Source organism: Castor canadensis, chromosome 2 (assembly GCF_047511655.1).
Source record: "Castor canadensis chromosome 2, mCasCan1.hap1v2, whole genome shotgun sequence".
Lineage (NCBI taxonomy): Eukaryota > Metazoa > Chordata > Mammalia > Rodentia > Castoridae > Castor > Castor canadensis.
Genome location: NC_133387.1, coordinates 17,480,116 through 17,496,748, shown reverse-complemented (window position 1 = coordinate 17,496,748; position 16,633 = coordinate 17,480,116). Strand labels below are relative to the sequence as shown.

General features: G+C 38.9%; 1 protein-coding gene across 8 annotated transcripts in view; it reads right to left on the bottom strand.

Annotated features, from left to right (window-relative positions):
- Dgki (diacylglycerol kinase iota) overlaps nt 1-16,633 on the bottom strand; it is a 444,865-nt gene that overhangs the window by 297,440 nt on the left and 130,792 nt on the right. For all 8 annotated transcript variants that reach the window (XM_074062275.1, XM_074062281.1, XM_074062290.1 and 5 more), the window contains exon 2: nt 12,917-13,025. In XM_074062275.1, the coding sequence (XP_073918376.1) occupies nt 12,917-13,025 (109 nt within the window). The remainder of the gene's footprint in view (nt 1-12,916; nt 13,026-16,633) is intronic.

Below are 16,633 nucleotides of genomic sequence, written 5' to 3'. Positions count from 1 at the left end.
ACTTGATACCTACTTGCCTGTACAACCACCAGAGAAGGGGAAGGTGAGAGGAAGAGAGATGCAGCATGAGGCAGTCCAGTTGGATTTTAAGGAACAAGACATGGACCCACAAATACACAGTGAGTAAGCTCAGAGTTAACAATATGGATCCCAGGGAAAATGGAAAGGGAAACAAACTTGCACAAGCCCTTAAAGAAAGAATAGAGTAAATCAAAACATTCATGTGTGTAAACTGGTAGGTTCACTTTGGAGAATATAATAAATAATAATATAATGAAGAAATAGTTCTAATGGAAAAAAAACCTATGCATCTTACCAGGTAGAAAAGAATGGTTACAAGAATATATGAAATAGAACATTATAAAACCACCAAGAAGTACAAATATGGAGAGTGGTCATATGGAAAACTATATGATATAGAGTCCATCAAATAAGAATAAAATTCAAAATTGACTGTATTTTATGATCACGGAGCTACATAAAAATAAGGACTGAAAACAACATATCTGCAGTTTGATTTGTTGACCCATATCTACTTCCACTTGCTGCCCCCCTATAATAGAAAAGTTCAACAGTGTTTCATTTATTTACTGTCTCCATTTTCTCTCTACATCACACTTCTTGAACCCAATTCCATCAGGCTTCCTTTCTTTGCACTCTGTTATAACCTCTCTTTCAAGATCACCAATGACTTCACATGGCTGCATCCAATGGCCAATGATCAGTGTCCACCTTAATCAACAGCTTTGACACAGAGGATGACTCCCTTCTTCTAGGGACACTTTTCTTCTACTCTTTTCGTCTTTGTTGTACCTTGATGGTCACTCCTTTCCAGTCTCCCTTGTTGGATCTTTCTTATTCCCAAACTCTAGACATGGAAGTGTCTGTCCCACAGTTCAATGCTCCCTCCTTTACTCTTCTGCATCTACATTAAGGCTTTAGGTTATTGCATTCAATCCTCACAGTTTTAGATTCCATCAAGTAATGATTACCTCCAAAATTACTCATTCACGAAGAACTTCTTCTTTGAACTTCAGACTCATAAACAATTGTCTTTTAAGCATCTCCACTGGAAGATCTAATAAGCATCTCAAGTTTTTACATTCGTAAAATCTCTTCATTTTCTCCATTGGTTTGCTCTTACTCAAATCTTCTCTATGAATTCTCGGTAAATGGCATTTCCATTCTTACTGTATAGGCTAAAAACTCTGGGGTCCTTTTTCATGTCTGTTTTTCTATCAGCTAATCTTATTGATCATAGTTTCAATATGTATATGGTACCCAATCACTTCTCAACACCTCTACTGTTAACCACCAGCTCTGGCGTGGAATATCCCAATGTCCTCCCCTCCCCCCCCAAAAAATGGTGTCCCTGCTCTACTCTTGACTCCTCATGGTTTGTTTTCCAAAAAGTAACCAAAGTAATTGCTTTAAAATGTAAATCTGATCAAGTCTCTTATATGCTCACAACTCTTCATTAGCTGTCCATGTCCATGGCAGAGTCTTCAGTCTTCCCTTACACAGTCCTCCGGTACCTCTCTGATTCCTTTTCCTATCCCTCTACTACCTGATTTCTGGTTCCTCTTACATCATCTTCTGTCACACTTCCTCTCAGTGGTTGAAATGAAGTCACACTGTTCTACTTGAAGTCACACTGGTCTTGCTACTTCTCAGGCAGGGTAAAAAATTTCTTCCCTCAGGTTCCCTGAACATCAAACTGCTTACACTTGATACCAGTATTATATTTTCTTCACTTTTCAGGTCTCTCTTTAAATGTTTCCACATCAAAGATAATATACTGTATATTCTGTTTCTTTATCCAAATTGCAATCCCTCTCCACTCTGACTTTATATAATTTCCATCCATATTTTGGTCATCAGATCAAGTATCACACCTTCAAAAAAGTCCTCACTGACCCCAAAAATCTAAGTCATGTTATTTGGTTAATTTCTATTATAAAGCCATGCTTCCTTCCCGTCACTTATCTTCACTGGCATTTATTCATTGGCATGATTATTTCATTAGTGTCTCTTTTTGTACTAGATTTTCAGATCCATTAGAACATTGAATGTACAGCAACTAATTAATTCCTAGCAAATAGGAGATGCTTAATACATCTCAGGAACTGAAAAGATGAAAGAGTAAAAACCATTGAATAAAAATGAATGAATGCACATTTTTATTATGCCCAACTCCAAAGAGCACAAAAGAATAATTATTTTTATCTGTTTATTAGTTTGGAGTCATAAACTATGAGATATAACTATGCATGCCTAATACAGACATGACAGTTTTTAAATTAGGAAAAGAAACAGTCTAAAAAGAACCATTCAAGAAAAAGATGAATTACACCTTCAGTTAGGCTACACCTTTGTGTGCCCCATCCTTTTCCTGCATGTTTGAGGATTGCTGAAGTACATAGTAAAGAAGTAAGCTTATCTAAAGAGAAGTCTGGCCTTTGTGCTCAGCCCCAAGAAAGTAATCTCTAAGTACCTGAAATGTCCTCCTGGTAAGATTGTTTTTTGTTTTTCTGGGAGTACAGGCCATAGGTATCAGTCTGACCTCCAGAGGGTCTAGAGGCTGGGGTCAACCTCATAGCAGCCAACCATGTCTACATGTTCAATCCCAATTAAAATTCTGTACAGGAAGGATTAGATGAGCTCCTTTGGTTGACAAAATGCCACGTGTATCACTGCACTTGGTCACTGGCAGAAGTTAGCTAGCTGTTCACAATCCTACTGGGAAAGAATTTTAATATGTCATAAATGTAATAAAAAAAATTTTCAGTGTGTTATTTTTTTTGTCTGTCTAATAAATGCTCCAACCTAAGTGTGATCTTGGGAACTCCTGAAGTTACGACTGGTGTCAGAAGTAAGGATGGTTTTAGGTTCCCCTGAATTCTGCATAAAAGTTCTACATAAAATTCTGCATACCTGGGTAGGATTAGCACAGAATAGAGTAGACACATAAAGTATTTTAGTTTTCTTTCTGCATTTCTCATGACTCCTTCTCTAGCTTCATGCTAATAAACATGAAACACGAGCAGCTACTTAACAGTTGTGTGACTTAAAGCCTCTCTCACTTCCCTGAACCCCAGTTTATTCATCAATAAAATTATTAAAATAGTTATTCCTCCCTCCCAGGATCACACTGATGTTTAAATATAACAATGCAAACAACACAACGCTGTACATGCAAGAAGTTGATAGGTGTTAGTTTTAGTTTTTATTATCGTCATTGCTGTTAATTTCTGATTTTCCTTCTTCCTCCTAGTCCATAGTTGTTGGAATTACTGAAATTCATCTCCCTGATCTTTGTGGCCAAGGCTGCCATTCACAAAAACAATTCTTCTCTCCTTCCAGAACATATAGCTAGATCTTATTTCCCAGTCTGCCTTGTAGTTAGGCGTGGCCATGTAATCAAGTCCTAACCAATGAAACATGAGCAGAACTTCCAGGCCAAGTTCATTAAATCCTCTCACAAGGACTCCACCATACTCTCTTGCCACAATGGCTCATTGGAAACTTTGGGGTGATTTTGAAAGCCTCCTTGTGAGATGTTAGAGCATCCATCCATCCATTCAGCGGGAAATCCCTGAATAACTATGTTAGACAGGGCCTGACTCCCCATCCAACCATCTGGAATAGTCCTGGCCTGTTACAAGGATGAGAAACAAGTTTCTATTGTATTGGATCATTCATGCTTTAGTATTTTATTTATAGCAGTCTAGTTTACCACAAACTAATACAGGCCTCTTCTCTCTGCTCTTATTTTTGTCTTCCTTTCATTACCTGCATTTGCCCCACATTACTTACTATACACACTGGACAACAAGTCAAATCTCTCAAGTCCTGGTTTTTTCTCTGAATTCTGTTTCTGATACCACTATGATTTATTTTACATTGTTGTATACTTAATCCCTCTAAAATACAACCATAATTATTCATCTCCCTTGCCCTGAATGTGGCTCTCTTTTATTTATAAAATGAAATCCAAATCCATTCTGGTATATTGGGCCTTCCATTAATGGTGCCCATCAGTCTGTCCTTAACTTCTCGGATTTATCTTCATAAATATTTCTCCCTTATTACACTTCTTTAAACATATCCCATTTCCTTTTTTTGGTGACATGCTATTATTTCATTGTCTCTAACTACAAAGATCTTTCTTGCTTCTTCTTACACATCCACCTGAAATATCATTTCAATATACAACTCAAAAAATATCCGTTTGTATGACAAAGAAAAATAGCTCTTCCATTTCTAAATGAAGATAACATCTCTGCTGGACCTGTGAATTCTGAGACAAGTCTCTATAGATAGCTACATCCCCATATAGCTAGGTTCAATAAAGCTATTTGCCTAAGAGTAGAGATTCTCCTAGTGTGAGACAAATATATAGATTTGTAGGTATGAATATGATTGCTTGACCAAGTTCTACTGAAATCTTATGAAATGGACACAAGTAAAAAAAAGATACATATGGGGGAGTGTTAGAGGTTTGAATAACAAATATAAAAGGTACACTCACCAGAAGCAAGTAATCTACAAAACAGAGATATTTGCTTATCAAATTGTTTTGAAACAATAAGAATTATAAGTATGTATTTTACATAAATGTCCATGCAAAATCAAAAGGGAAAAACATGTGGCTTGCCTGGCTCTGAAAAGTGTCAAGATAATAATAGGTGGCAAACTGTGTTGGATGGTTTAGATTTGTGCTGTACAATAGGTATATGGCTATCTGAAATGTGGTTAGCACCAACTGATGTGTGTTGTTAGCATAAAATTCAGGGTTTGAAGACTTAGTGTGAAGAAATGTAAAACATCTCACTAATAATTTTCACACCAATTACATTTGAAATGACAATATTTAATTAAACTAAGTATGGCATTCAAGTTAGTTTTACTTATTTCTTTTACATGGTTTCCTAGACAATTTATAATTAATTTATGGCTCACATCTACTTCTACTAGAGAAAGTTTTACTACTTGCCAAGTAACAGAAGATTTATACCTAGACACTTATAAAAGACCTGTGAACATACATGATTCTAAGATTTCTCCCAGAAGCCAATATTATTCCATTTAAAGCATTCTCGATTACAGGAAACAAAGGACTAGTGGAGTCTGTTAACCACAGTGGACTTGTCCCAACACTAACATATCTAACCAAGGCCAGGGTCCTCACTGATTTCTAGCGGGAAGGAGGAACTCCTCATGCTGTATATGGCAATCCGTTATCTCAATTAACCTGACTTTAGTGTTTTGAAACAGGGATCAGAATGGGGAGAAGTGGGAGCTGGGAGGGGGTACTGGTGATGCCACCCAATCCTGACAAAAAGCACAGGTTTCCTTGGATTTGCATATGGATGTGCAAACATCCACACACAGGCACACACAGAGACAGGCACGCATGCGCACACCCATGTCTCTTCCTGGCTTTTCATTCAAGGTTTCTAAAGATAAAATGACCTACTTTCATAACCCACTTTAAACCAATCCCACATGAAGACTCTGGTTCCCTAATCTTGTCCCTGAACCAAACTATGAGGCAATGCACCAACTGTGCTGTTTCTACCTGCCTAGGAGAAAGTGCTTCTTTTCTTAGCATCATCAAGAAAAGAAAAGGAAAGAAAGGGTTGGGGATCTGGTTTTCTTTGTGCTGAGGCTCTGTTTTCCACAGCACTGGCAGAGGGAGGACATGGTTCCAGTGAAGGAGGAAAAATAAGTTGAAATCGAGGATGTTGGGCTTAAAACCCAACAGGCCTTTTAAGGAAGATCTTGATGGCTTTCCCCCCACTGTCCTCCAGCTTGCTTTAGGCAGAGTAATGGAAAAAACAAATTATAAAACAGTGGGGACAGAAGGGAGACCCACCTCCTGTGCTCTCAGCTACAATACTAACATCAGAAGCCATCTCTAAGTGTAAATTAAGTCTCCGTTGTAGGGGAGGCCTGTGACATTTAAAAAGACACACATTATCTGCGGCACAGACATACTTCTAAATGGGCTAACTCACTCTAAACTGGGAACTTGGAATCCAGCCCAGGAGATGAGAATATTTTTCCTTTTTGAGCATTACTTCTTCCCTTTCTAGTAATTTAGCTTATTTTGTCCAAAACTGGCTGGGCTGACATGCATCTTATGGTGTCAAAGGGAACAGCTCCCGCAGGCTGTCATTGGGAAGGTGAAGAGAGGACACGCTCATGAAGCCTGGGATGATCAGACAATTGTACGTGCTTTATGACCTTTTTCTTTTTTTTTTTTTTTTTTTTTTTGAGTAGGTCTTAAAGTAGAGTTTACCAAGCCTTTTAGGAACTGGTGATCATCTGAGTGCCCATCAATTCCCATGAAAGGTCCCCTTCTCACTACTGAGCAGGAAAGCTGTAATCAATTCATCACCTGGCATCAGTAACCAGGCAGCTCCTAGGCTGTGATGCTGTGTTCTCTACCATGACTGTGCATGAGCAAAAATCTTAAAAGTCCTAATGAAATACTTGAGTAAATAACAATAGAAGAAAAGGTATTGGACATTGCGGAAGAAGCTAAAACTAAGAGAGAGACGTATACATTACTAAGGAGGGAAATGAGTAAGTGAAAATAGAACACTTGAAGGAAACCAAATTCAGGTACCCACAGCATGGGTACATGACTCCCACAGCTGTCTGCTCCTGGCCGTGCTACATAGGTGCCTACAGTCCAGGATTACTAGATCAGTGCTCACCCATCTCGATTACCCCACAAGCATAGCACTTCTCAAAGCCCTTTGCAAAAGAGTATTGAGGAAAAAATTATGTCCCTGCAGAGGGCTGTTACACACTGAAGAGTCAGGACAGGGCCCTTTCCACCAAAAGCAGAACCCTGGGGACAGAGATCCTAATTCAAGTTGACCTTGACTTGCCTTGTAACCTAGATGAGCAGTTTTTGTGTTTTCTCACTGGTGAAGCGAGGTGAGCAGAGGTCACCTCGCTAGGCCAAAGGGTCACAGTACTCGAAACCTTTGAGAGACGACCATTCCCCAAGCCAAACAGTTATGAAGCAAAGGGAATTTCAACCCAAGAGTCAAGGAGTGGGGAAGGCAGACAAGGAATACTCATCAGCTCTCCTCTCCTTATTCTGTTACTATGGCCAAGACCTTCAGAATTATTGCTTAGCACTATTGCAGCCCTTGACCTTGTCCAAGGCAAGTAACTAGAGTTCCTATTTCTATTATTTATTTATGTATATGTGGTGCTGGATATTGAATCCAAGGATTTGTACGTGCTAGGCAAGTGGTCTAACACCGAGCTATATCCCTCAGACCTTCTCTTTTAAATTCTTGCTATTGTTCTCCCCTTTGAGAGACTCAAAAGGCTTCAAGTCTAATCAGTCCTCAATAAATAGTAGTGCTGGATAAGTAAAGATTGATCATTTTAATACATGTACTCCAGAAGACTGCACTGATAAATTGGTGGCATATGAATTGTCATGCTGCTTTTCCACAGGAACTAAACAAAGGGGTGGAGGAAAGGGAAGGATGAAGTCTGAGGACTCCTCTTGCATTTTTAACAGAACAAAGAAAATTCCTGATTTGGTTCCTTAAACAGAAGAGCAAACTAACACAATATAAATTAAACTGTTGAAAGGTACATTCACTAGAATGGGCTAAAAATTTAAAGAAAGTAACTTAAAGTCTTAGCAAAAGAAATCACTGCAATATTTTTAACAGTCTGCTTCTTCCTCTTCTGAAACAAAAGTTTCACATGACTATAATAAGGAAGTATCACACTGTTCATGGCTTGGCTTCTGTTTGCTAACACCAATTTTACCCCACAAATATATTTTTTTCAGAGATCATCTCATCACTCCTTACACATCAGATCCCTCAAGAAGCCCTCATATGGAGTTCCCTTGGGCTTTCCATTTTCCTCCATTGGTGAATGTTCTCAAAGACTTTCTTGCCTTGCCCTAATTTCAACAGACTGCCATGACACAATGCCCACAATCAAAGAGGAAGATTGGAGGGGAAGAATTAAAAACCACCACATACAAACTCACCCTGAATTCTTATTTGTTCTTGCCCCCTCTGTATTACAGCCTCCCACTCCTAGCCAAAAAATATCATTTTGCTGAACACTAGAGTATATACCTCTCTACAGGAATCAGAAAATAACACCTTCTAGTCAAACTCTGGCTCAACCAAGACACTTATTAAAAGCATTTGTTAACAACATCAACTGGAGATGGAAAGTCCTTTCTCACATTGTAGTGTCCTGCTCCTCTCCCCCTACCCCACAATCACTCTGCCCTAGGGATCACCATGCTGTGTTCTAGCTGTTGATTTCTTTTTTGCCCACTGGATTCCAAGCTCCTTAAAGAAACTGTACCTTCTTCACCTCATGATCCCAAGGAAACCCCACAGGTGCTAGAACAAATCAGATACTCAGCAAACGTTTGATGAATTAATGAATTCATTGATTACTTTATTTTTGAACAAATAGAACTACAGACTGATGCACTTTTGAAAAAGCCTTCCCACTGTCACACTTGATCCTAACAATACCTAAGAGAAGTCCTCAGTGGGAGGGGCCACAATGATCCTTACCTACAAATGAGGATGTAGAGATTGAGAATCAAGTGACTTGGCTAATACCATGCAAGGAGCAAAGAAAGAATTTCATGAGTGTCCGGAACTAAACGATTTAAACTAACCCTCATTAGAATTTATATCTCAAGTAGGGTCCTGCCACTTTAGATCAGAAGCGTGTTTGGCACATTATGAATATTAAACTAACTTTTTGGGGGCACTTCATTCATAACAGTCTTATCACTGGTCCATACTCATCCCTCTGTCTATATATTTAATTCTTTTAAATTATGTAAATACTGGTTTAACCTGTGCTATGGGTTAAATATATTTACTGTATAGACTTTAGTAGGTGTAATTATGAACTATACTCCACTATAACTACTGTTTATATTCCAAACTGTATTATGATATAACTGTATTCTATAAATTATAATATTTTCCTAACATAAAAGGAAAGTCCAAGAAGGGTTCATTTTCCAGACACCAATTCAACACACTCATGTGATACTGACTGCAGTCAGTGTTTTACATTCAGGTATTTCATGAATGTGGGCAGCAGTTATATTGATATATATTCAGAATGTCAAATAAGAATGTTAATAAGTGAGAAACAGGCATGGTAGGGCACACTAGTAGTCCTAGTATTCATGAGGCAGAGGCAGGGGGATTGAGAGTTCAATCCCAGCATGAGCTATGTGGTGACACCATGTCTTGAGAAAAAAAAAAAAAGCTAAGTGTGTGTTGGGGAGAAATAGCAATCACGCCATATGGGCTTTAAAAATATATTTACATCCAACTGATTTCAACAAACATTCTAAGAATAAGTACTGGAGAAATGACCACTTTTTCAATAAAAGGAAAATTGGATATCCTCATGCAGAAACATCAGCTCTAAATGCACTAAAGACTTAAAAAGCAAGACCTGAAACTATAAAAACTACTAGAAGAAAGCAGGGAAAATACTACAGGATATTGGAATGGGCAAGGATTTTCTAGAGAAGACCCCAAAAGCACAGGAAACCAAAACAAAAATAGACAATGGCTTTACATAAAACTAAAAAGCTTCTTCACAGCAAAAGAAACAATCAACAGAGTGTGGACAAGAGTAAATGGACAAGCTGTAGAATGGGAGAAACTTTTCAAACTATGCATCTGACAAGACGTTAATATCCAGAACAAATGAGGAACCCAAAAAAACTCAATGGCAAACAAACAAATAACCCAATGTTTTTAAATGAGCAATAGACCCAAATGGACATTTTTTAAAAGAAGACATATAAAATGGTCAAGAGATATTACGTGAAAAACTGTTCATCACAACTAATCATCAGGGAAATGCAAACCAAAATTACAATGAGATAGCACTTCAATAAAAATGGCTCTTATCAAAAAGACAAAAGAGACCCAGGCACCAGTGGCTCACACATATTATCCTCGCTACTTGGAAGGCTGAGATTGGAGAGGCTGAGATAGAGGTTTGAGGCTAGACGGGTCAAAAAAGTTCACGAGATCACATCTCAATGGAAAAAAAAGCTGGGCGTGGTGATGTGTGCCTGTCATCCTAGCTCTGGTGGGAGGCCTACAAGAGGAGCATTAAAGTTCAAGCCAGGCTAAGCACAAAAAAAGTAAGACCCTATTTCCAAAATAAGCAAGAAAAAAGGGCTAGAGGTATGGCTCAAGCAGTAGAGTACTTGAAGTAAAGACTGAATTCAAACCTTAGTCCACTCCCTGCTCCCCACCACCCCCCCAAAAAAAACCCACAAAAGATAACAAGTTCTGGTGAGGAAATAGAGAAAAGAGAATCCTTGTACACTGTCACTGGGAATGTAAATTAGTACCACCATTATGGAAAACAGCATGGATATTCCTCAAAAAATTAAAAACAGAACTACCATATGATCCAGCAATTTCACTCCTGTGTATATATCCAAAGGAAACGAAGTCTATGACAAAGAGTCATCTACACTCCTATGCTCATTGCAGTACTATTCACAGCAGCCGAGAGATGAAAACAACCCAAGTATTCGTCAGCTGATGAGTGGATCAAGAAAATGAGGTACGAATACACAATGGAGTAGTATTCATGCATAAAAATGAATGAAATCCTGTCACTTGCAACAGCATGGATGATAATAGAGATCATTATGTTAAGTCATATAAGCCAGGCACAGAAAAACACATATCATGTAATCTTACTCATCTGTAGACTATAAAAAAAGTTTATCTCATAGAAGTTAAGACTAGAATCGTGGTTACCAGAGGATGGTAAAGCGGGGGCTTGGGGCGTGGAGGAAGGACAGATGGAAAAAAGACAACCAATGGGTTGTAAGCTATAGTGAGATAGGCTTAAGAAGTCCTTGGGTGCAAGACTGTTACTCCAGAGGCACCTGCACACCCATGTTTATTGCGGCACTATTCACAATAGCCAAGTTATGGAAACAGCCAAGATGCCCCAGCACTGACGAATGGATTAAGAAAATGTGGTATCTATACACAATGGAATTTTATGCAGCCATGAAGAAGAACGAAATGTTATCATTCGCTGGTAAATGGATGGAATTGGAGAACATCATTCTGAGTGAGGTTAGCCTGGCCCAAAAGACCAAAAATCGTATGTTCTCCCTCATATGTGGACATTAGATCAAGGGCAAACACAACAAGGGGATTGGACTATGAGCACGTGATAAAAGCGAGAGCACACAACGGAGGGGTGAGGATAGGTAAGACACCTAAAAAACTAGCTAGCATTTGTTGCCCTTAACGCAGAGAAACTAAAGCAGATACCTTAAAGCAACTGAGGCCAATAGGAAAAGGGGACCAGGAACTAGAGAAAAGGTTAGATCAAAAAGAATTAACCTAGAAGGTAACACCCACGCACAGGAAATCAATGTGAGTCAATGCCCTGTATAGCTATCCTTATCTCAACCAGCAAAAACCCTTGTTCCTTCCTATTATTGCTTATACTCTCTCTACAACAAAATAAGAAATAAGGGCAAAATAGTTTCTGCTTGAGTATTGAGGGGGGGGAGAGGGAGGGGGCGGAGTGGGTGGTAAGGGAGGGGGTGGGGGCAGGGGGGAGAAATGAACCAAGCCTTGTATGCACATATGAATAATAAAAGAAAAATGAAAAAAAAAAATAATAAAGATTAGAAACAGTTCTGAAGATGAAAAAAAAAAAGAAGTCCTTGGGTGCTATTTCACAATAGGGTGGCCATAGACAGTAATAATATACTGCACTTTTTTTTTTTTCAAAAAGCTAGAAGAAACGACCTTGAATGTTTTACCATAAATAAATAATAAATATTTAAGTAGATTTGCCTGCCCTGATTTAAATATTACATAATGTACATATGTAATAAAATATCATATGGTACCCTTAAACATATATGATTTTTATGTTTTTAATAAGTTAAAAAAAATTTTTTTAAACTCTCCCTTTCCTCCACCTTACCATTCTCTTCCAAAAAACAGAAAAAGAACATGGGATTATCCATCTCTTCTGCTAAGCAAGGTTTATCATCAAGACAGGGTGGATGAATTTCAGAGCAGCCCTTCCATATTTGATTTTGTCACTTACACTGCTTCAAGAAGGAGAAAAGCTTTTCATTCCACAGTTACAGATATCATCAACCAAGAGCTTGACTACTGAAGACTGTTTTATTTACTTAAGAATTCAGCCTGCACTCTTGTGTGGGGTTGTCTTGGTTAAAATGTTAACACTGGCTAATATATCCAACCCACTGCTGAAAGTCCCATCTTTGGCTTGGGAGCAGGGGAAGAACCACCAATAGGAGGACATGTGGTGGCTGAAATGCAAAGTGAGGTCATCTTCTATCAGAAAAAAATGGCACTCCAAGAAAGCCAGCTTGACTTAGGAAAGGAAGTTCAATGAAGTCAAACTTAGATTCCACGATATCTCTAAGGATCAGCTGCATTTGTGGTATAACCATCAACCTGGCAAAAACAATAACGCAGAGCAGGAGGTGTAGCTGTGGTAGAATGCAAGACCCTGGGTTTGCTGGGATGGATCCCTAGCACTGCAGAAAATCAATCAATCAATCATACGCATAAGATACTTTTTATTTCACAGCTGAAAAGCCAGGAAATAGAGCTTCAAATAATTAGGGAAGTTTTTATTTTAATCTTGAACACATTTGACTTCATACATAGGAGCTATGTTCCTAGAAGTTTAGAAATGGAGCTGTGGCTTAGACATCTAAGGATTGGTCAATGACCAGTATTGAAAGTTATCAAGTCAGTTTTTCATATAGCTGTAAGAATCCTGAGAATTAAAAAAGTACAGCATGCAACTGAAATTATGCTGAAGTGAAAAAGCTGACACCTACACTCCAGTCCAGAGTCGCTCTGGGCTCCTTCGCTGGACCATTTGCCACAGGAAGGCTGAGAGGATGTGCGGGAGCCAGGTGCTGGAGGCCTGCCCGGGAGATTGCTTTCCTGTAGCAAGAAGAAAAAAAAAAACACAAAGAAAAACCAACATCAGAATGTAATACAGAGCTCAAAATTCCCTGCAATGCAGAAACAATGTATGAATTGGGCTTCCATATCTGAAACCCTTTACGATTGTGTTGGAACGCATCTCACTAAAGACAGAGGGTAACAAGTCCCAAAAGACAGGGAGCTTGGCTTGAGAGACCACTGTGAGGAGACAGTGCTTCAGAACCAGAAGCTAAAGTGTCAGCCCTGTTCAGGGAAGAAGGCAGGAATGGTGGCCTCTCTAGTTACAGAAAAAGACCGACGGTCTGAGCAGCTGAAATACTTGGAGAATGTTTGAGTTCAATGTTGCCAGAGACTAAAAGCAAGAAAAGCAGACTCATGAGGCCTTCTGTTGAAGCTGGTTACAGCTGCAAGTCCACTCTCAGTCCTCTTCTCTCAAGAGCATCCTTTTCACCCTTAAAGAGGACCACCCAGCTGCAGGTTCTCAATGGGAAAAAAAAAGACTGATTTGGATCTGTTATGAAATCACACATGCTAAAAAAGCAACATCTTACCAAGACCCACAGTAAGGAAAAGAAAAGTATTATGTATATGCATTAGATTCTAGATTTATTAAATGGAACATAACAGAATTCAGGTCACAAAGGAGAGAATGAATCAGGAGAGGCTGAGAAAGCTTCAACCTTGGTCTGCAAAGATAAGAAATATGAGAAATTGCTTCAGCAAAGCAATTATGACCATTGCTAAACAAAGGGAGTACAGGTGGGAATATCACAGGAAGAATAAGAAAGCAAGAAAATGGAAGAAAACAGATATGCAGGGAGATCTGTGGTGTTGTCAGGAATAACAGAAGTTCAATTTTTCAATAGCCATCAAAAATGTCACGTGTTTAGATATAGCTAAAGTCCTGCGGATTAACTAGTAGCTTCCTGGAAGGGAGAGGGGCTTTCCATGGACAGTGCTATCCAAGTGTGCTCTAGGAAACACCTGAATTAGAATCAGGTGGATCTTGGGAGGCTGCTGCCCTGACTCCTTAATCAGATTGAGGTGAGGCCCAGGAATTTGCATTCACACAGGCCCCCAAAGTGTTTCCTGCTGTGTGTTAAGGTATGCCCCAAAGGGCAAGTACCTTTGGACAGGTGGGGGAACAAGAACTTACCAAGGACCATCAAAAGTGAGCTCTGGAGGAAGACAGCTGCAATTTCACGCTGTGCTCTTCCTCCAGCTGGCTCTCTGCACTGGTCTCACATGACAGGAACATTGCAATAAGAAACAGCCATCTCTGCTAAACCTGCAGACACCCTGGAACCCAGAACCTAGGCTCCTTCACCTGCCCACTACACAGAGCTACAAGGCTACAGACAGCAGAAGAAGAGGAGGAAAGCAGTGACCACTGGATCTATGATGAATGTCATCATGATGGAGCCTCTGAAGGAAAAGGCACTAGCCCCAGAAAGGAAAGGGGTAAGAACAGAATGTAAAAGCTTGTTGGACCCTAAAAGACAGGTGATCTCTCTCTGCATAATCATTGACTTCCACACACTTCATCCAGAAATGAAATTTCTGAAGTTGAACAAGATGAACAGTAGCCTCCAAACTCGAGGAAAGGTTGAGTAGAATCCAATAAAGAATGCACAACCGTGCAACTGTTAATCACTTACCAAGTTTATCATTCATCAGGAGCTCAGCAAGTGACCAGCCCTCTGTTTTGTTTTGTTTTGTTTTGGTGTTTTATATTCCTACCCAGGAAGTTCCAGCAGTATTGGATAAGTCTTCAATAGTTGGAATATATCAAGTGTGCAATAGCCTAGTTTCAAAAGCTCCCACAGGGCAGCAGGCAATGTACTTGCTTTATATAATCCCCCAGAGAATTTTTACAAGTATGGAGGACTTTAATGAAGACAGTCCAATGACACAGTGTTCCCTTTCCTCACTTTCTCCAAGGCAAATAATTAGCAACATCAATTTTGGCCCCTCACACCAAAGTATATTCCATATCACTGAGCAGTGAGAAAGGAACATGAGAAGATTCTTACATGGTGATTCTTTGCCCACAAAGATTTTCCTCCACCTGAGTTGAAAGTACTTCACTTTTTTCATTAGGATTTTTGGCTCTGCAGGGCTCTGGTGACTGAGCCAGCTTTCATCAAAAGAAAAGCAGATCACTGTGGAGTCAGAAACTATAGGTTCCACCTTCGGGTCCCCAACAGTCTTCACAACCCAGATTTAAATGTTTAATGAAAACAAAATGCCATAGTTTGATCCCCTAGAACACACACGCACACGCACACACACCAGTCTTCAAACACAAAGCCTTAGAATGACGGAAGAACTCCTAAATTTCAAGTTAATGAGAAAAACACAAATCTTTCATCTTTTCATGAACTTTCCCAAACAGTTGTGATCATAAGAAAGAGGAAGAAAGAAGGTAGGAGGAAGAAGCAAGAGAGAAGAAAGACTGAGGAAGGAGCAGGAAAAGAAAAGAAAAACAGGAAAAAGGGAAGAAGTGAAATTATACTGTCAGGGACCAGTAGAAACCATAGGATAAATGAGTTTAGCTCATCAGAACTTGTAGACTCTGACCACCATAACCTTACTGTTTTCCCTAACTAGGACTGCCAGGAGGGGTTAAATGCTCAAATAATCAAGTAAGGATGCAAGGGATGTGTGTGCCATAAAAGATCAATATGGCTATAAACCTTTATCACTCAATGAAATTACAGTCAAATCTTTTTTAGCCTCTGAATAGAAGCAATTAAGTAAAGTCTCTGGTTGTTCATTTATTCCTCATTGTGGATGCAAATTTAAGATCAATATTATAACAACATTAATAGAAGAAAATTGTGTATCAACTGCACATATAAATATTAATTAGGAGGAAAAATAGTAATCAAAGTGGCTACCAGTCTGTAAGTGGGTCTCATAAAAGGACAATGGGAAGAGAATGGGAAAAAAATATTTAGGTGCTACCAGGGCACGGGAAGTAGCTTCTGATGACAGATTTCCATTCTTCTAAATAACCATGGGGGGAAATCTTTTCTTCCAATAATTTATACATAAATACACATTTTCTTCCAAAATAAGAAAGTAATTTCATTATATCTCAGGCCTCAAATAAAATTAGTGTATGTTATTTTTCTATTTAAATTTATCTTGGTTGTAGAAGATGACATTTCAGTCTGGCAGAACTTGATGTGCAGTTGGAGGGGAGGCAGTGGTTTTATGCTTCAATTGACTCTAATAAAAAAGTCAATGAAATTTCAACTTCTCATTCTTGTCTTCTGCTTAGAATCTTCTCAACCCCGCAGTCAGCAAAGCTGTGAAATGCCAACAATTCTTTCTATTAATTTCACAACACTTTGTAGGGAATGACTATAATCACAGAATCATCTCTGAAAAGAACTGTGATATAAACTGTGAAATAGATATGAAAAGAAAATATCCTATAATGCAGTTTCAAGAGTATAAAGTCACAGTTAGTGTCAATTACCTGACATGAAAGACCTCTAACATACTTAAAGTACAAAAGCCACCACGCATTTTCAATAGCGTTCTATTATTTCCCTCACTCTATTCAATAAGACTATAAACTCCTAAAGGACAGGGCT